This window comes from Opisthorchis viverrini (assembly GCF_000715545.1).
Source record: "Opisthorchis viverrini unplaced genomic scaffold opera_v5_12, whole genome shotgun sequence".
Taxonomy (NCBI): Eukaryota; Metazoa; Platyhelminthes; class Trematoda; order Opisthorchiida; family Opisthorchiidae; genus Opisthorchis; species Opisthorchis viverrini.
The window spans coordinates 3,773,109-3,789,530 of NW_008751668.1; the positions used below are offsets into that span (position 1 = coordinate 3,773,109).

The window sequence follows — 16,422 nt, forward strand, 5'->3', positions numbered from 1 at the left end:
GTATTTTAGTTTTCTTTTAGTCAGTGGATTTTTGAAATCAATTAGTCATGAGTGATTAGGACATGCTTGTAAAAAGAAAGTTATAAGTCTGCCGATTTATTGGCCAACCCTCCATGTGCCGTAGGACCAGTGAAACCAGAGCTAACCTTTGAAAAAAATTACACTAATTTACACTCGATAATGAACGCTTGTAACCATGCCCCACTGTACGTTACGAAAAACGAATGCTTGTTTTGCACACATTGTAATAATTCCACACTTCGGTTAGAAAAGCCGTAGCAAACATGGTTCTATATATCTTAAAAACGTGAAAAACAGAAAATTCAGCTGTGTTTCAGATGAGTATCCCGTCACAATCAAACTGATAATCACATGAGTGTAGTCGTCAAAATCTGTCCACTTTGAGTTCAGACTTGGAGACAGTGCCTACTTGATGAACCCCAAGAAGAGCGGAACCGTTCGCGAGCTGCCGAAGGGTTTTCAGCAAACTTATGAGTAGCATACTACGTCTATACAAGTGTTATGTATAATTATGTGAGCTTGAGAAAGCTTCCGGAGAAGTCACATGCTACGACTGTGAGTATCTTAATAGAAGAGTACAAAAGCATAAATCGTTTGGCACTCGTGGTATAAACAAAACTATTTAACAGGAGGTTGGATGAAGCTCTTTAGGATACGGTAAGTGAAACCTTTAGCAGTTGGATGCAGATCACTGATAAGTTGTAACCTTCAAAAATTCGAAACTTGTCACCTAAAAGTATCTGTCAGTGCAAAAGAAGCAAACTTGTGTATATCATCAACAAGAGTAGCAGGAATCTTGTTCATAATATTATTATGGAAGTAGTATTTTTCAGTTACTACCAAAGAATGTTCAAATATATTTAGGAAGTTTCATTTGAGCGAGTAGATGGCCTTTTTGTGTGTACCGCGGTCTGCGAGGATACTTGTTTCGAACCCACAGACTGGGAAATATCTGAAAAGTGTGGTATAGTTGATATTTGTGCCATAACTCATAGCTGTCAGGAAACCAATTACATCATTCGTATAACGTTGAAACGCTTATAAACATATGGATGCGGTTTGCACCAGTCGACGGATAGACAAATTCTGAATGTGCATAGTTCTTGTGCTTTAGTCTCACCGTATTCCAAAACTTCTCAGCTTCACTAAGGTAGACCCTTAGCCCCATTTGGGGCTTGCAAACTATCTTGATCAATGGATGATTCAAAACAGTGTTGGCGTCAATCTCAATCTCCTGTGGTCACAAGCAATTGCTCGGTGAATGAAGTAGCAGCTGTCTTGCAAAAAACTTTACCGAGTCGCTTTTTGTGAGCTGTGATTCAGGTAGGCTTCCAGAGCTCCTCAAGTGCACAGTGGTGAAGACATTTAAATTGCTTCTTAATAAAATACAAATGTGGAACCAGAATTTGTTTGCTTTGAGGGATTACCTGAGCTTGGACGTCGCCTCTGGGCAACAGAAATGTGCAGGCCGGTTTGCTTTGACTTGGTTTTGTTCACATACAACGGCACAATCTGTTGGTGCAAGCCAGTTGTTTTATCGTGCGGCATTACGTTGTCAATTAAGTGCTAATTAATCAGGCAAACCGCGATGATTTGTCTGAATGGTACAGTGTTACACTACTTCTTGATTTAAGCAGCAAACAGCATTTCTGGTCAGAATAACCCAAGGACAAATAGTTATAAAAGTATTTCAACGTTGAGTTGAGTCTATGGGTTTTGTTAACTTTAAGCAGGATATTGAGGGAATAACACAAAGCTGACTAAGAAAACGAGAAAGATAAATAGTGAGGGGCTGCGTAGGTTCCCTCGAGCTAGTTAAATGGGTGTAAATAGTGTACGTACCTCTCTGGTGATTGCAGTTGGGATGACTTTTGCAAATTTCTGAACTCGTGGGTTTAATGCAAGCAGCTCGTCAATCTCCGGTGTCACTCTACTGTAGACTGTGGATCCGCGTTTACTCAGGAACGTCACATAGGGAGCTGGGCATATTTTCCACATGGCAGTGGCGGCTTACGCTAAAGTATGGAAGAAATCAAAGATTATAGCAATTAATTTTTCTAGATGTCAAAAAATTTCGATCAAATTGGAACAACTTATTTAAAAATCGGCTCGTTGGGGGACTTTGACTCCTCCAAAATCAACTCATTGAGAAAAATCCGTATAATACCTGTGCAATTTGTCTTCCTTCAAGTGGCAGTTGTTCTGTCCGACTAACTGAGCGATGCAGTGACAAACGTTTTGCCACTAACCGAGGTAACGTTATCAGTCCGTTGTATGTTAGCGGAATCCTACAGTGTGTATAGGCCTTGAGCAGTGTTGTACTTGTGTTTGTACATGTCTTGCTGGCGTACTGCACTGGTGATCTCTGATTATGATTAATAGTTTGGATGATCGGTTCAGTCTATTGGATGGTCGGCTAGCTCTCTGACTGGTCAGTGTGTGATCATGTTTGAGTCTGATCTGTCCGACCCAGTCCATATAATCTTTGGTCTTTGGGCTCCACGGTTGCCGTAGCGGTCAACTAATCTCTCCGTTCCCCTTCGTTGTCAAAGTAGGCTGATCAAGCATGAAGCTAGCTAAACGTCTTATAAAAGTGACCAACCATCTTAACCACTAATTGTGATCAGGAGTCATCAATTCCTCCCACGTTAAAAATACGTATAGATTCGAGCACAGCCAACACCAACCAAATAAAATGCCCTGTCACTTAGGCTGATGACCAAACGGCTGCAGCCATATTGCCCGACTGAGTGAACAGAAAATCAGTCAGTTAAACAACCTAGCCTACCAACATTTCCCTGACTGCAAGCCTCACAACAAAGTTCTTTGGCCAGTGAGCAAACTGACATTTTAATTACTGCAATCAATAAAAATTGCTTGTTTGTTTGTCAGTCCTTCAGTAGATCCATCAAACTGGTTCCATCAAACTGGACCTTGGAAAGATTAGCTTTTCTCCTTGAGGTCGAATCTGAGAAGTCACTTCATGAATCAAAACGGTGAAACATTAACACAGATAGTGCCAAACTTTTAATCAGCGTCTGAGGGACTGTTATGCAAGCGAAATAGAGCACTGTAACCTCCGGCACAAGTATAGATGCATTTTAGCCGATGGAACGATTAAGTCTGCCGTGGTCGTGCCGGTTACATGCACGAATGTATGCCGAAGGATGCCCAGTCACTCCGGGACAGATGTCGACTTGTGTTATTCACATTGCTTGTGTTGTATTCTCTATTCTTCAAATGTGGCACAAGTTTTATGAGTCCGACAACTCGAAGTTTGTTGAAGGAAATGGCTAAAAATTTGTCATTCCGGGGCATAATAAGCAGAATGAGTCATGTGATAGGCATGATTACCGTTTATCTAATCGATACGAATCAGAAGTGAATTCGAATGCATCACTCAATGCGGTTTAACGAGTGCCACCCAGTCATTCGTCAGAACGCATTTACAAAAGCTAAAGTGATCACCATTAGGTTGCGCCGATGCTGTCATCAAAATTGCCAGGTGTGAGCATCGGCTTTGTACTGATCAGCCAAGCGCTCTTCTCCGATCACTTACGAACTAACTAAAATAAATAAATGTGTACCATGACACCTCCAGTCAGCACTGTTTTCCCTATTGATAATCGCTCTTTTCAGTTAAGACTGTCACAAAAAATTGTTCCCGAATCCATGCTATCATTATATGTATCAGTGTTTGATTCGGTTATCGCGCCAAAGCGGTCATCGTTTCAACATATCTGCGGTGATTCAAGCCCTCTCCAAAAAGAAACTTGTGTGAAAATGCTGTCTTGGAACAATTGGCCTATTCCTCTAAATAAGTGGTCAGTGCGGCTTTCGTGGCACTTCATTACAGGTATCTGCTCCCTTTTGTAATCCGCCCCCATGTAGTTCAAATTTAAGGAGGTAGGTCTGGACTTTGGGTTAACTTGCTCGCCTCGAAAAAATGTTCTAAATGAACCAAACTTACATGATCTTTAAGGCCACGAGAATAAAAAGCTTATTCTGCGCTTTTGGACAGGATCCGCTAACCGTTTTTGATGGCAATTTTTTACCAAACTCAACGAAAGTATGCGGTAGCAATATAATCTGTACATTACCTGTGTCTATTACTTAAGAAAGCAACCACAGGCCTTTCCACCGAACAATACAATACCTTTAATAATTTCCAACTGTGGTGCTTCCTCTCCCCTGGTTTTATGTGGCATATTAGCAATAGCTAAGCATTCTATAGTAGGTGGCATTCTTCGGTTGAATTAAACTATTTGTGTCTTACCTTCGATGCACCAAAGTGCCAGTTTTCTTGTACCGAATTATCTTATGATGTTGGTTGGCAACCCGTAATACAGCATTACAAGTGGTTGACAATAGTGAGAATTGGTCCACTATCGTCTAAAAATAGTCCTCCACAAAACCATACACGTGTTTCATGATTCTACGCTATACATACACTCCTACATGTGAAAAGACGTAACCAAAGAAGTCAGACTTGTCCCTCAAATATCCTGGCTCGATTTAGCTAAAATAAATCACTTTCCATTCACCATTCCTGCATGTTAAAAGTCCTTTATGAGAGACAGTAATATGGAAATTACTAAATCTTTTGTATATTTCAAAATCGGCCCTTGGAGTTTGTCCGATTAATTCATTGATAAAGTCCAGGGTACTTGGACAGGTGATGTAGAAGCAACTGCGTCCTCTAAAACGGCAACTATGAGCGATGGAGTCCACACGTTGGGTGATCAGATGATCCTCGTATTCTGGATCAAAGAAGATTATACACCCGCCGTCCAGTTTCAAGCATCACAATGCTACTTGAGCCCTGTCAACCAGAGAGCATAGGCTACAACGTCGGCTACATTGTTTCACCATCTGCACGACCTTGAAACCCTGAACATCGAAACCTTTTCCAGTCATCTTAAAGCCTGAAGGAGTGTCAGGACGAGTGAGTTGACCCATGCCCTGTCACCTGTGGGGAATACCAAACCATGATAGAATAGACATCAGCCTTTGGTTATTCCGGCAAAATTCTGCCACTTTTGAGGCTATCCGAGCTTCGGGCTTTAAAAAAAAGATAATCTGAACTGAATTTGATTCGACACCAAACCTCCAAACTTTATCCAAACCACAGCATTCTTCAATATCAGCAGCATCCAAGTAGCTTTGTTTCTTCCTGATGGAATAAGTGAAACTTGTTAACAACAGAAGCAAAACATTTGAGCTTTTCTTAAAAGTCCGCAGGATTTTCTTATAAGATTCCAACCTAGGAATCCACGTTCTTAGAAACTATCTTTACGTCAAAACTAACTACACTTTTTACTTGATAGACATGTTTTTTTACTCGGCAATCTTCCTAAGATTAGTCGTAGGTTCTTGCGGAATTTACAGAATTCATATTTACATCACTTCTGTTTGAAAATTCTTGCTCCTGTTCCAGTGCAGCTATGTTGGCAAGTCCACAACAAAAGAAGAAAGCACTAGACCCCAGTTCTCCTCTTACTGGAGCTCAACAATAATGCTTTTATCAGGGCGTGCTGGAATTTGAACTCTGGACATCCCAGTACGTACGAGGACATGCGCCAATTATGAGCTCTTGTAATGGGAAAACCCAAGTCTAGTGCCCCTTCTTTAGTTTGGATTTAACAGAATAATTGGGACAAGAGGAAGACTCATGAGATGACAGTGATACGAATATGCGTTGCACTAATATTTAACTCTAGGCAACAGAAGTTCTGAAAGACAGGCGTATACAGCAAGATAAGTCGTGCTAGGGCCGTTTTCAAAAAATGAATTACTTGTAATGTCCCAATTACTTCTCTATAAATGAAAAATAGTTGGTTCATTTAGTCATTTTGAACGCGTCTTCATCCAGCTACTACGTTAGTTAATCATGGGAGATCCCAAATATTCGGTTTTCTATGCAACCATGCACGTGGGCCACTCGTTCTAGTTTTTCGCTGTGCAGGTAGAATATTACTGTGATCGGTCACGTTGTCACAAACCGGATTAATCTCAAATTTGGGCACGATTTAGGCTAGCTTTAGGCGCCAAACGGCAACAGTGAGAAGAACTACGCTCTTGCCAACTTTTACACAGGAACGTAAGGCCAAAGGGGGCTGAAAAATGTATCTTAGGAAAGAGGTGATAAGGTTCCAGGTTGGTCACAAGGCCCGTCGTGATCACGGACCACTTTCAACCTTATATTCACTTAGCTGCGAATAGTGTTTGGACCTATAGCAACAGAAACAAAGGAAGATTTGGGAATATTTTTCGCGTTGTGATAGTAATCGTCGTGAATTTACTGTGAACTTGACGTGATGGAACCCAGTCAATTTAGCCTGGAAGTTTAATGGGTTTCGTTATTGCTGTACAGCTGGGGCCCAGCGCAGCTACCCATTGGAATGTTCCGACTTAAAGGCTGGATAGACCTTGATAAATTTTTTTCACAGTAAATCATTTGTATGACGAAAGCCGAGAGAAGAATCACACTGACACATACAGATTAGTTAAACTGTCTGATCGGTCACACCAGTAAGATATTCTCGAATGTTTAGCAAGTTATCGCTCATTGACTTTCGTCACTTAATCCCGAAATTTATCTCCGAAATAACATTTATTGCGAGTTAACCTCAGAATAATGCACGCAAACTACTAGACAGCCCCGAGTTGTATTGTTTATGTACTGGTCCGATGTGATAGAACAGTAACATTACGGTACGCGACTCATGAGCTATTCCGAAGTGCAACTGGGGGTACAATGTATGGTCCTCCCTCTGCCGTGTGAATTAGTGCATGCTGTCAAATTGCTGAACACTTGATGACCGCCGCTCACGTGCGACTGTTCACGTCCATCTCTGAGTTCCACAGACTGTGTGAATACTGTGCCGCAGAGAACAAACTGGTCATCCTCGATTTCTTTGCCGAATGATGCCAGTCTTGTCAATGGATATCGCCCTACTTGTACCAGTTATTGCAAGAATTTTGGTCACGCGATGTGGTTTCACCAAAAATGATGCTAGCCGATCAGGGTCCTTGCTTCGAGAGCGAAGAGTTTAGGAATTGCTTGCAGAAACTGGGTATCGGGCGGCTAAGGACGGCACCATACCGCCCGCAAACAAATGGCCCAACCGAACGTAATAACCGAACGCTCAGGGGGTGGCCGGTGGTCAGAGGGTGTGACTCGGAAGTGAACTTGCTAATGATGTTGTTAGGTCATCGTGCTTCCATACAGCCAAACACAGGCAAGTCCCTGTTAATGCTGATGTACAGTCGAAGAGATATGCTTCACTTGGCTCGAGCAGTGCGTGGCGTCCCCTTCCCTGCCATCTCTGAGGTTAAATCGACAAAACACTAATAGGGGATTGCAATGAATACACCTCAGATATCTGCAATGAACCAAAGTGCCGAAACAATCATAAAATCATGATTCAATTCCATGCCTGATATAATCTTATTTGACCAACTCTATGTACCGGTATTCAATTGAGTTTGTTAGCAATAAGCCGAACATTCATGATGTTTTGGTACCAAATGTTACAATCACGTTTCTTCGCTAGTGTGCGGTACATCCTTTAGTCTTGTAAACTATTTTAACGCAAAAATAATTTGGTACATTAAATGTATTTTCACAATAACCCCAAGTACGTGTAGCTGCTTCGCTATATGGAGCCTCCGCGTATTAGTGACGGTACCATCGCAAAAGTCGTTTCATACAGTTACGTGCCCTGACCGTGAAGCAAGACCGTGTTGCACCTGCGTTTTTGTATACTTTTCACGCGTGGACAGCTACGAGTCTGTATTTCTATAGTACGTGGTGTTCCGGTAAAAGTCATCGGCGCACTTTCCGTATATTGCAGAACGGCGGAAAAATCACTCCACAAAAGTGCACTCAGTGGTCCTTTCTTTTCGTGTGTTCTTTGAGTACATGTATGGGGAAAGTTACCGGTTGCTGATACGACATTCCTTTTCATAAGGGCCATATAGAAGAAAGAACGCGATGTCGACACCCATAGTCCAAAAGTGTGAAAGACTGTAGGCTTTTTAGTTGTCTTTTCAATAGCCGGCTGTAAGTCCTGCCGTGATTTAAAAAATACACTTCCAGGGTAATGGCATCAAATCAGGCACGCTAATCAACCCAAAGACTAAAGACTCTTTTGTTCCGTAAACGCGGACGAGTTTTAGCACCATAACCAATTTGGACAAGTTCCAGCAAATAGCCTTCTTGCGGTCGTCTCACAAGTAGGCCAGCGGTCTTTCACGAAAGCACACCAAGTTCACATCTCAGTGTCGATAAACACCACAAAGAATATTGTCACTTCAATATACTCAAAGAAATCTCACCCAGAGTGCGCACTCGTTTACACGAACTGGTAATCACCCACATTGTGTTTTAGATTTAAACGTCACTTTTCACATTAGACAAAATGTTTAATAAAGTTACTTGCTAATTGCCTCTGAAGCATACTATCCGTTCAAGTAACAGATCAGAAACGAATTTGTAAGGAAGATTAGTGTCCGATATGCAACAGAAATGGGACTACTGCTCTTTCACACGTCTGAGGTGTTGCCTCCCAAAGTTCACCTAACATGTAACGCCAAAACAATAAGTCAACCAATCATTGTCTGGTGCAAACCGACTGCATCCCTTTGTGTTCCTTTCTGTTTCTTTCCGTATATGTACATTTGATCTGTAAGCTTCGCAGATCACACATACTGACGTCAAATTTATCCATGAAGTTAGGAAAAAGAAAAAGAATAAAAAACATAAAAACTATATCACTTACTCTGAATTGCCAACTGATTTTTCTCTTTGCTGATCTCCAAGATCGTATTCTTTATTAATGCATCCTATGCAAATGGCCACTGAGTTCGCAAGCGTGCTGTTTTGACTCGAACCCGCCATCTTTTCGCTACAATTTCTTTCTAAAAATCCTGTGCCTTTCTCAATGACAATTGTTAACGATGACCCATGCAAATATTAATATTCATCCAAGATCGATTCTTTATTAATGCATCCTATGCAAATGGCCACTGAGTTCGCAAGCGTGCTGTTTTGACTCGAACCCGCCATCTTTTCGCTACAATTTCTTTCTAAAAATCCTGTGCCTTTCTCAATGACAATTGTTAACGATGACCCATGCAAATATTAATATTCACCACTTTGCAAAACGCAAATCAGTGTAAATGCGTGTGAATACGTGTAACTGTACGTGATTAAGTGCTAGGTATGATGATACGATTAGATTGGTAGAAAATAGTCCTCGTTTGACTCGGCATATACTGACAAGCTATCAACCGACGTCAAAATACCTAAAAGCCTCCTGCTTTGACTTTTAGGCAAACTGCCTTTGAAAAATAGGGTAGCAGATCAATAACTACATAACTGTTGGATGAAAGTAAACACAAGTGAAGCGTGTCTAAAAAATTGCAGGATACATCTCCACCGTAACCTAATAAATCCTCCTAAGGTAGACGGAAAATCTTATAACAGCATTCAACAACCTTTCACTGAATCAAGTAGTGGCTCTGGCTTAAACCAAAATGTACCCTGGTGGCATGACAATCAAATCACAAACAGTTGCCTCGCTGCTTTATCAATCATCTCCCGAGATAAACACGGCAGTTTTAAAACAGGATCATTTTGTAACAGAATCTACAAGTTTACATACCGTTTGTTTACACAACCCGTCAACCTGTTACGGTATACTCTCATTCTCTTTGCCTGCGGTTCTTTCTGTTACCAAACATGTGCAACCTTTAGTCCCTAGATCGTTTTATTAATCTTATCAGTCCATTATCGGTCGTTGCAATCTCCATTAGCAACACACACACTTGTGAAGTGCGAAAGAAATTCACTAAAGGAAAGTTAAAAATTAAAACGTCTTCGCCCTTGTTGACAGCAGAAATTTCTTATTCCAAAAACCAGTCGCCTTACACAAATAAAACACAACCGAATTACAGTGCCAGAAAGTTTGTGTGGTTAAATAAGGTGGAGTTTTGGGTTACCATAGAAAATCAACGAAACTTTTGGCCAAAAAGTGAAGTGAGTCAGAAAGATCAACAGCAATTAATTGAGCTTCGTTTCCAAAAGCTTACGCCTACGTAGTCAGTTCAGCTCCACGGTTATTTATCAGTAGGACGTCAGGTAGCGCGACCTTATCTAAACTATTTCTGAGCCAAGTAGTACTGAGAGATAACTGGTGCTTACTACTACGAAGCAAAATTCAATAATCCTATTCACTTTTTATTTGGTACGAGTGAAACAGGCCTGAATTGGGCTAGGAACTTCTACCAAGACCTCCAACAACTTAGCGTGTTGAGCACAGATGTACCAAACCAAACACGTCCTGCTCCGACATTGGAAGCATATTCGGTAGCACATACGTAAGTACCCCACTTGAGGACGAGAATTACCTCAAACTGTGCCAATGTCTGTAGAAATCGCACTAGGAGTGAGGAAAATAGAAAGGAGTAAATGTAGAGGGGACATAATGAGAAAACAACCCAAGCAGTCCGAGGCGCCTACATCCCCAAACAGTAAAACAACCAAAGTAGCTCTCACTTCCGTAAGAGCTAACACATCCGCAGAAAGATGTAAAATTCTCCTTAACCTGCAGTTTCTACCTTTGCATTTCTAACGGTACGCTCAGAGGCTGTACGCCTTAGGTGCGATGCTGACACCGAGAGCTGGTGCATTTGTGGTCAGTTTATTCAAACAAAGCCTGTGCTTGGCCTTTGTCTTTGTCTTCAAAGATACGTACGACACCGTCTGCGTACTCTATGCCAACATTCTTTTGTCCAGCAGCTATCTGAACGACGGATTTCTGAAATTCTTCCAGCCTTCACTCAATCGCTTCATCGATGGTAATCCTGGACAGCGCTTTTTGAAGTAAAGCTTTTTAAGAGCTCGACATACGCTATAATGTGCCCAAAATTATGTGGTTATACGAAATACATTACATTCACGAAATACTCCTGAATTCCATGTTGAGAAAGTTAAGTTAGGAGTACTGACTAAGCGAGGAAATCCGTCGCATCCTTGTCTGTATATGTGGCATCACTCTAACTCCTGGCCGATTGCAAAGTTACGATCGGTGCAGCAATTACCCGATCAAAATCCTGCTTCATGCTCAAGGGTCAGGGAGTCGAGCGCCACCGTAAGCAAAATCATTAACGCCAGAATTATGTTACAACTGAAGTCATACTGACACCCCTGTAATTGCTACACTCGTTGCAAGTACCTTTTTTGAAGGTGAGTACAATGATAGACTTCTCTCAATTGTCTGGAATGACGCTTTCTCCCAGATGAACACAGAGGCAAGAAAAATATCAAATGCAAAATTCACTGCGGTCCTTGAACTGAACTGATGAGAAACCAGCGGGAGCAAGAACACAACGGCTCCTAAATAGAGATAGACGCCCTAATGCTTTTGAGGCTGAAAGGGTTTCCATGTTTACAATCCATCATTCTGCTTAAGGTCGGCGTTCCATATTGGAGGCAACAAGGTCAATTTGGTTGGTTCCGAAGTATTGCCCCCAACAGTCCAAATGTTTTCTTTTCCGGATACCAGAGAGCCATTGTTGTTCTTGATGGTTTTGTTGGCGAAAATTTCAGAGGACCAGTCGAACAACTCATGTGAAACAAAATGCGGACTTTCGTAGCATTTTTATCCTCCATCATTTTTTCAGCCTGTCGAATCCACCAAACTTCGAGGTCTGGGCAAACACTCAGTTTAACCTGGCTTCGGATAACAGCATCGGGTTCAACTACGGTTGCTTGCAGGAGGATTTTATTGACAGGTCTAAGGTAAAACTGCGGTACTATTAGAGGTCCAGTGCTCTAATGAGGTTGCACTGTATAACGTTTCTGACATTAAGTAGCGCCTTCGACATCGGAATAGCCAAAAGTCACTAGAGGAGCTGGTTTTAATTGACTTGCTTGCCTTTTGACAATAGCCCCATTAGCCAAGTGAGGTGTGTGCATAATAAGGACACTTAAACGGCACAAAGAAAAGCAATTACAGACAACTGCATGGTCAAAGTCCACGCAAGTATTTCAGAAAGAATGGTAGGTAGAAAGTGACCTCTACTCCCAGTGAATAAAATCAACGTCCACTTGAGGTTTTAGCTAAAAATTGATGCATCAAAATGCAAAGTTGTAGACGTGATGGCTTACTTCGCCGAGAATAGGAAGGATAACAGAGCAAGACCTACGCGTTCGAGGCAGTGACCCATTGAGTTCATTGACATCAAAGGTTTCTGTATAATTCGCAAGGATGGAAATACGAGATTGCAGTGGAGGAGGTGGCTTAGCTGCAAAGCCACCGTTGGTACGTAATAAAGAAAAAAATCTCCCGGCCACCAAACATTGGTCTGTCCCGTCTTGCGGCTCTAATAAGGGGAGAGGCAGCCATCAGAGTTGAAGCGTAATGCTTTTGCCGCCTTGTTATCACGTCACAGACTGATTGCCTTCAGATTGTCTTAATGCAGAGCTAGGTAAACAGGGCTCAACTTCACTAACAATCCTCGGCTACATGAATTGCATGTCCTAACTAAATTAAACGGTAAATTGTGACCCGACTATCTATTTTAGGAGACTGAAATTTCCCGAAAACTATTGGCATACTTCAGCGTTACTGATCTTGTGTCCCTATAAGACTTGCACGATGTTTCAAAATCACGTACAGTTGAATACGTTGATCCGAAGAAGGTTTTCTATGTGCAGCGGCTGCGCCTGCAATCCATAAGTAGAACAGGTTGAACCCTAACGTTTTTAACTGCAGGCTTGGAAGTCAGCTAATGTCATGTTGGCTCCACAAATGAGGAGGCTTAGCAAACATTGTCATAACCTTCCCATTCTAGGAAGTGGTTTTGTCTTTCTCCATACCATCGACACCTGTGCAACTGCTCCTGCAAGCATGAAATTTGGGTACGATTCCATCTACAAATGCAATGATGCTTTACGTGCTTTATGTCCCAAACCGTCAAGCAGACTCTTTTAGGTTGTTTACAGCAGTTGACACCAAAATTCCCCGTCCAAAAAAGCAATATTTCCGACGTACTGAGTGTCCATGAGCAAACTCCTTGACACCATTTTGAGTCAAAGAAAAGTGAAATATGTCAATTTTTGAAGGAAAAGGGAAGGTAAAAGTAGAACATCCTTGCATATCACCACTGGATTTGGTAAACCCGGAAGAAAAATTGCCGTATGCACACAAGCTCCTGCAGGAGGCATACAGTCCTTTTATATGAGACCATAATAAGGAAGATACATCGTGACCAGACACTGCAACATTTTCTGAAGTTCAGCGGAGTCAACAGCAGAAGTGAAACCAGAAAATACGACAACCTTGGACATCAAAAGCGGCGATATTATTCCAAATCCTGGCGTTGCGTAACTACATGATTCATGCGCAATCAGAAAAAAAACACCTGGGTTGCACGAATATGACTATCTCAATAGCTAATCACCCTGTGCAGAAGGAAGTCAGAGAACAAGTTGGGAGATATAGTCACCATAATGATACCCGGTGGAGTTTACACAAGGTATTTGCACCGGCTCATTTTTTCTTGCTTCACTCATTTTTTCAAACAGCTTATATATGGCTGTGGTTGGACTTCTTTGGACTTATACCGTCTCTTTTCTCGGTAAGCTTCAGCCATACTCTCTCAGCGGCCTTGCGAGTTCTTCTGACAGTTAACCATACAAAATAATAGATATGCGATAATTACTACTATTTTCGTTAGCATAAGTAATGGTACCCGTCCTTCCTCAGTGCTTTTTAGGCGTCCAGCTTTTAAAAAGTACGTGCATCCATGAGACCAAAAAGAAGGTCAACAGAAGCATCTGGTCCGCATGATCAACCTTTGTATGTGAAAAGACCACTTGATGCGTCCACCACAAAAACGTCACTATCTCGATCGCCAGTTGTCGAGAAGTCATCCTTCTTCCAAAGCTTGAGTTTGGCGACGCAAAAGCCCTACTTAGTGCAATTCTGGATGACTGAAATAGGGCTGAGTGTGACTGCACCTCTTGAACTTTCTCAGAAAGGTATATTTAGTCGTAGCTGATTTGTGACTCATAAATTCAATAAAAAGAATATCAAAAGTGCTTCCAGAAGCAGTTATGTTTTCATCCATCGATTGTGCTACTGAGACGTGATTACAGTGGGCAGCACGCAGATTGATGATGATGTACTCTATTTCCGGATCTGAAGCAAAGTATTCCAGTACCATATCGCGAATCAACCCTGCATGGCCATACTCCCTTTCGAAGGCAGGACATCGACACCAACTGTCAGCTCTGGTGACTTGGGGCTAATCAAATCTAGAAGGAAAAACCGTTGTTTGTCGCCACAGTCCACGGAGTTTGATGAATGTGCGCATCACCTGTCATTTGTTGAAGCCTAGAACCACAGTCTGCATGGCAGTGGTTCCAGGGCAACAATCGTAGAATATCCAGTCGATTCCTCGTAAGTTGAAGATATCTATCGAATTGAAAGTAGGTTTGCTTTCCAGGTCTCGGACAAGTCGGGTCCAAATTGTACCGGGGCTGAAAGTGAAGGAATCGAACGCGTGCTTGTTTTCTAGAGGATTTCTGCCTTTCAACTGCCTTTAAATTCGTTTACTTTTTGACCTATGTCATTATTCGACATGTTAACTTTTCACTTTTGACTTAACTTTCAACCTTCCAGCCTCGTGGACACTTATGCTTAAACTTCCAGCGTTCGTTTCTTACCTTCCACAGTAAATGATTCTTAGCGCTGTCAAAGAGGCCATACTTTTCAATTTTGTCCGTTCTAGGGACCAGTCTATGTGAAGGTTGGTCAACACCATGGATCATTCATCACTAACGTTCAATTCTAAACCTCCGTATCTGTACGTCTTCCTTGCAACTTTGCTTAATTAATAACAATAAATGAGAGTTTCTGCCTGTGCTATTTTCATAGTGTAAAAAAAATTGATATGGCCCTTCGCATCAAGGCGTAGTCGTACCAAGAAATACTCCGTATACAGAAAGTCCCAAAAAATAACGTCTTGACCTCTGGTCACGTTCAGAAATTACGATTTTGTGGTCAAATCCATGCGTTTCATAACGATAATTGGTCGCACGTTTGAATATTTGCGAATGCTGAAATGACTTCCCATGTGACTGAGTAAAACAGAACCAGTATCGTATGGTTTGCCACGTCATTACCGTTCTCAGGGATTCGTCCAGTATCTTATCCGGGGAATGAATTTTTCCCTGGATTGTGAAAGTCAGTTAAAGTGAGAGGTAAACACTCAAAAAGGTGTAAATTCATAGTTTTTTCTTACACCGATTCCAGTTTTGCGTCTGGTCCCTTATACTTTCGATTATTTTCCGTTCCGAAAGTGTAGGCACTCTTTCTTTCTCCCTTCTGCTTGTTCTTTCAACTTTTTGGCGATGTTTAAGGTGGCTTTTTCAGATTTCCGAGGAAGACTTTCGTGTGTTACACCTAATCCCCTGCACTGCGATTCGTCGTGCAAATTATGCGTCCGTGGGCCAGGTCTAAAAACCTCAGCGCTGATAATACGACCAACTCACCAGGAACGCGTGTGGGAAAACGTTCTTCCACGACTCGTTAGTCTGGCATCTAAACACAGTGGATAAGTCGTCTCTGACTCCTGCACGGAGTTTTTTCCAAGGGTCAATAATTCACTAAAGGAAAACTTTCGAACGTAATCTGGTGTCGGGCTTTTCGGAAATCTCTACGGGGTATAGCATATAACGTATTCCACTTCTTTGGATTTATTTTTCGTGTTCATCAAGGCTAGAAAGGGAACGATACATACCAAAAGCCAGATAGTTCGTGAATATTACATCAGAACCCGTTGCTTAGGTTTGTGTTTGGTGACAGTAAACGTTTAAAGAAGGCAACAGTCTCCGCCTTATTTCTTCGTGAGAGAGATCGCCCAAGGTATAACCTGAAGTTCCTGCCGTGGTTTGTATTTTTCCACCGTTTCAGTTGGGAGATCAAGTCTCCAACGCAACAACCAAACCCAAATTTAAAGGGTGGGTATGTAGTGTCCGTAATCCGTTGTCACATTTACCAATCTTCCTGAACTTGAACCACACTTTGTAACTGTAGTTCACATTGTATCATGACGTTCGTTTTAATGCTACAAATACACAGTTTTCCGGCGCGACCTGCTGAACCATTCTTCATTGAACCACACTTTGTAACTGTAGTTCACATTGTATCATGACGTTCGTTTTAATGTTACGAATACACAATTTTCCGGCGCGGCGCGCTTTCCTACCGGGAATATATCACGCACGCGGAACTATCTGCGGGAAATTCCGACAAGGGAAACTATTGGATCTACACATTCGTGAGTCTCCCATTTGCTACTCATTCCTTTCCTATTGTGATTTTGTGA

General features: G+C 41.8%; 2 protein-coding genes across 2 annotated transcripts in view; one reads left to right on the top strand and one right to left on the bottom strand.

Moving 5' to 3' along the window:
- T265_01189 (hypothetical protein) overlaps positions 1-16,422 on the top strand; it is a gene marked incomplete at both ends in the record, with an annotated part of 29,850 nt that overhangs the window by 13,045 nt on the left and 383 nt on the right. The window contains 2 exons of the mRNA XM_009165150.1: positions 11,710-11,827; positions 16,008-16,054. Of these exons, the coding sequence (XP_009163414.1) occupies positions 11,710-11,827; positions 16,008-16,054 (165 nt within the window). The remainder of the gene's footprint in view (positions 1-11,709; positions 11,828-16,007; positions 16,055-16,422) is intronic.
- Positions 1,598-2,019, bottom strand: T265_12740 (hypothetical protein; the record flags this gene model as incomplete). Its single annotated transcript, XM_009165180.1, has 2 exons — positions 1,598-1,781; positions 1,864-2,019. Coding segments are annotated over 2 exons (339 nt in total), but the record flags the coding sequence as incomplete, so codon positions are not given.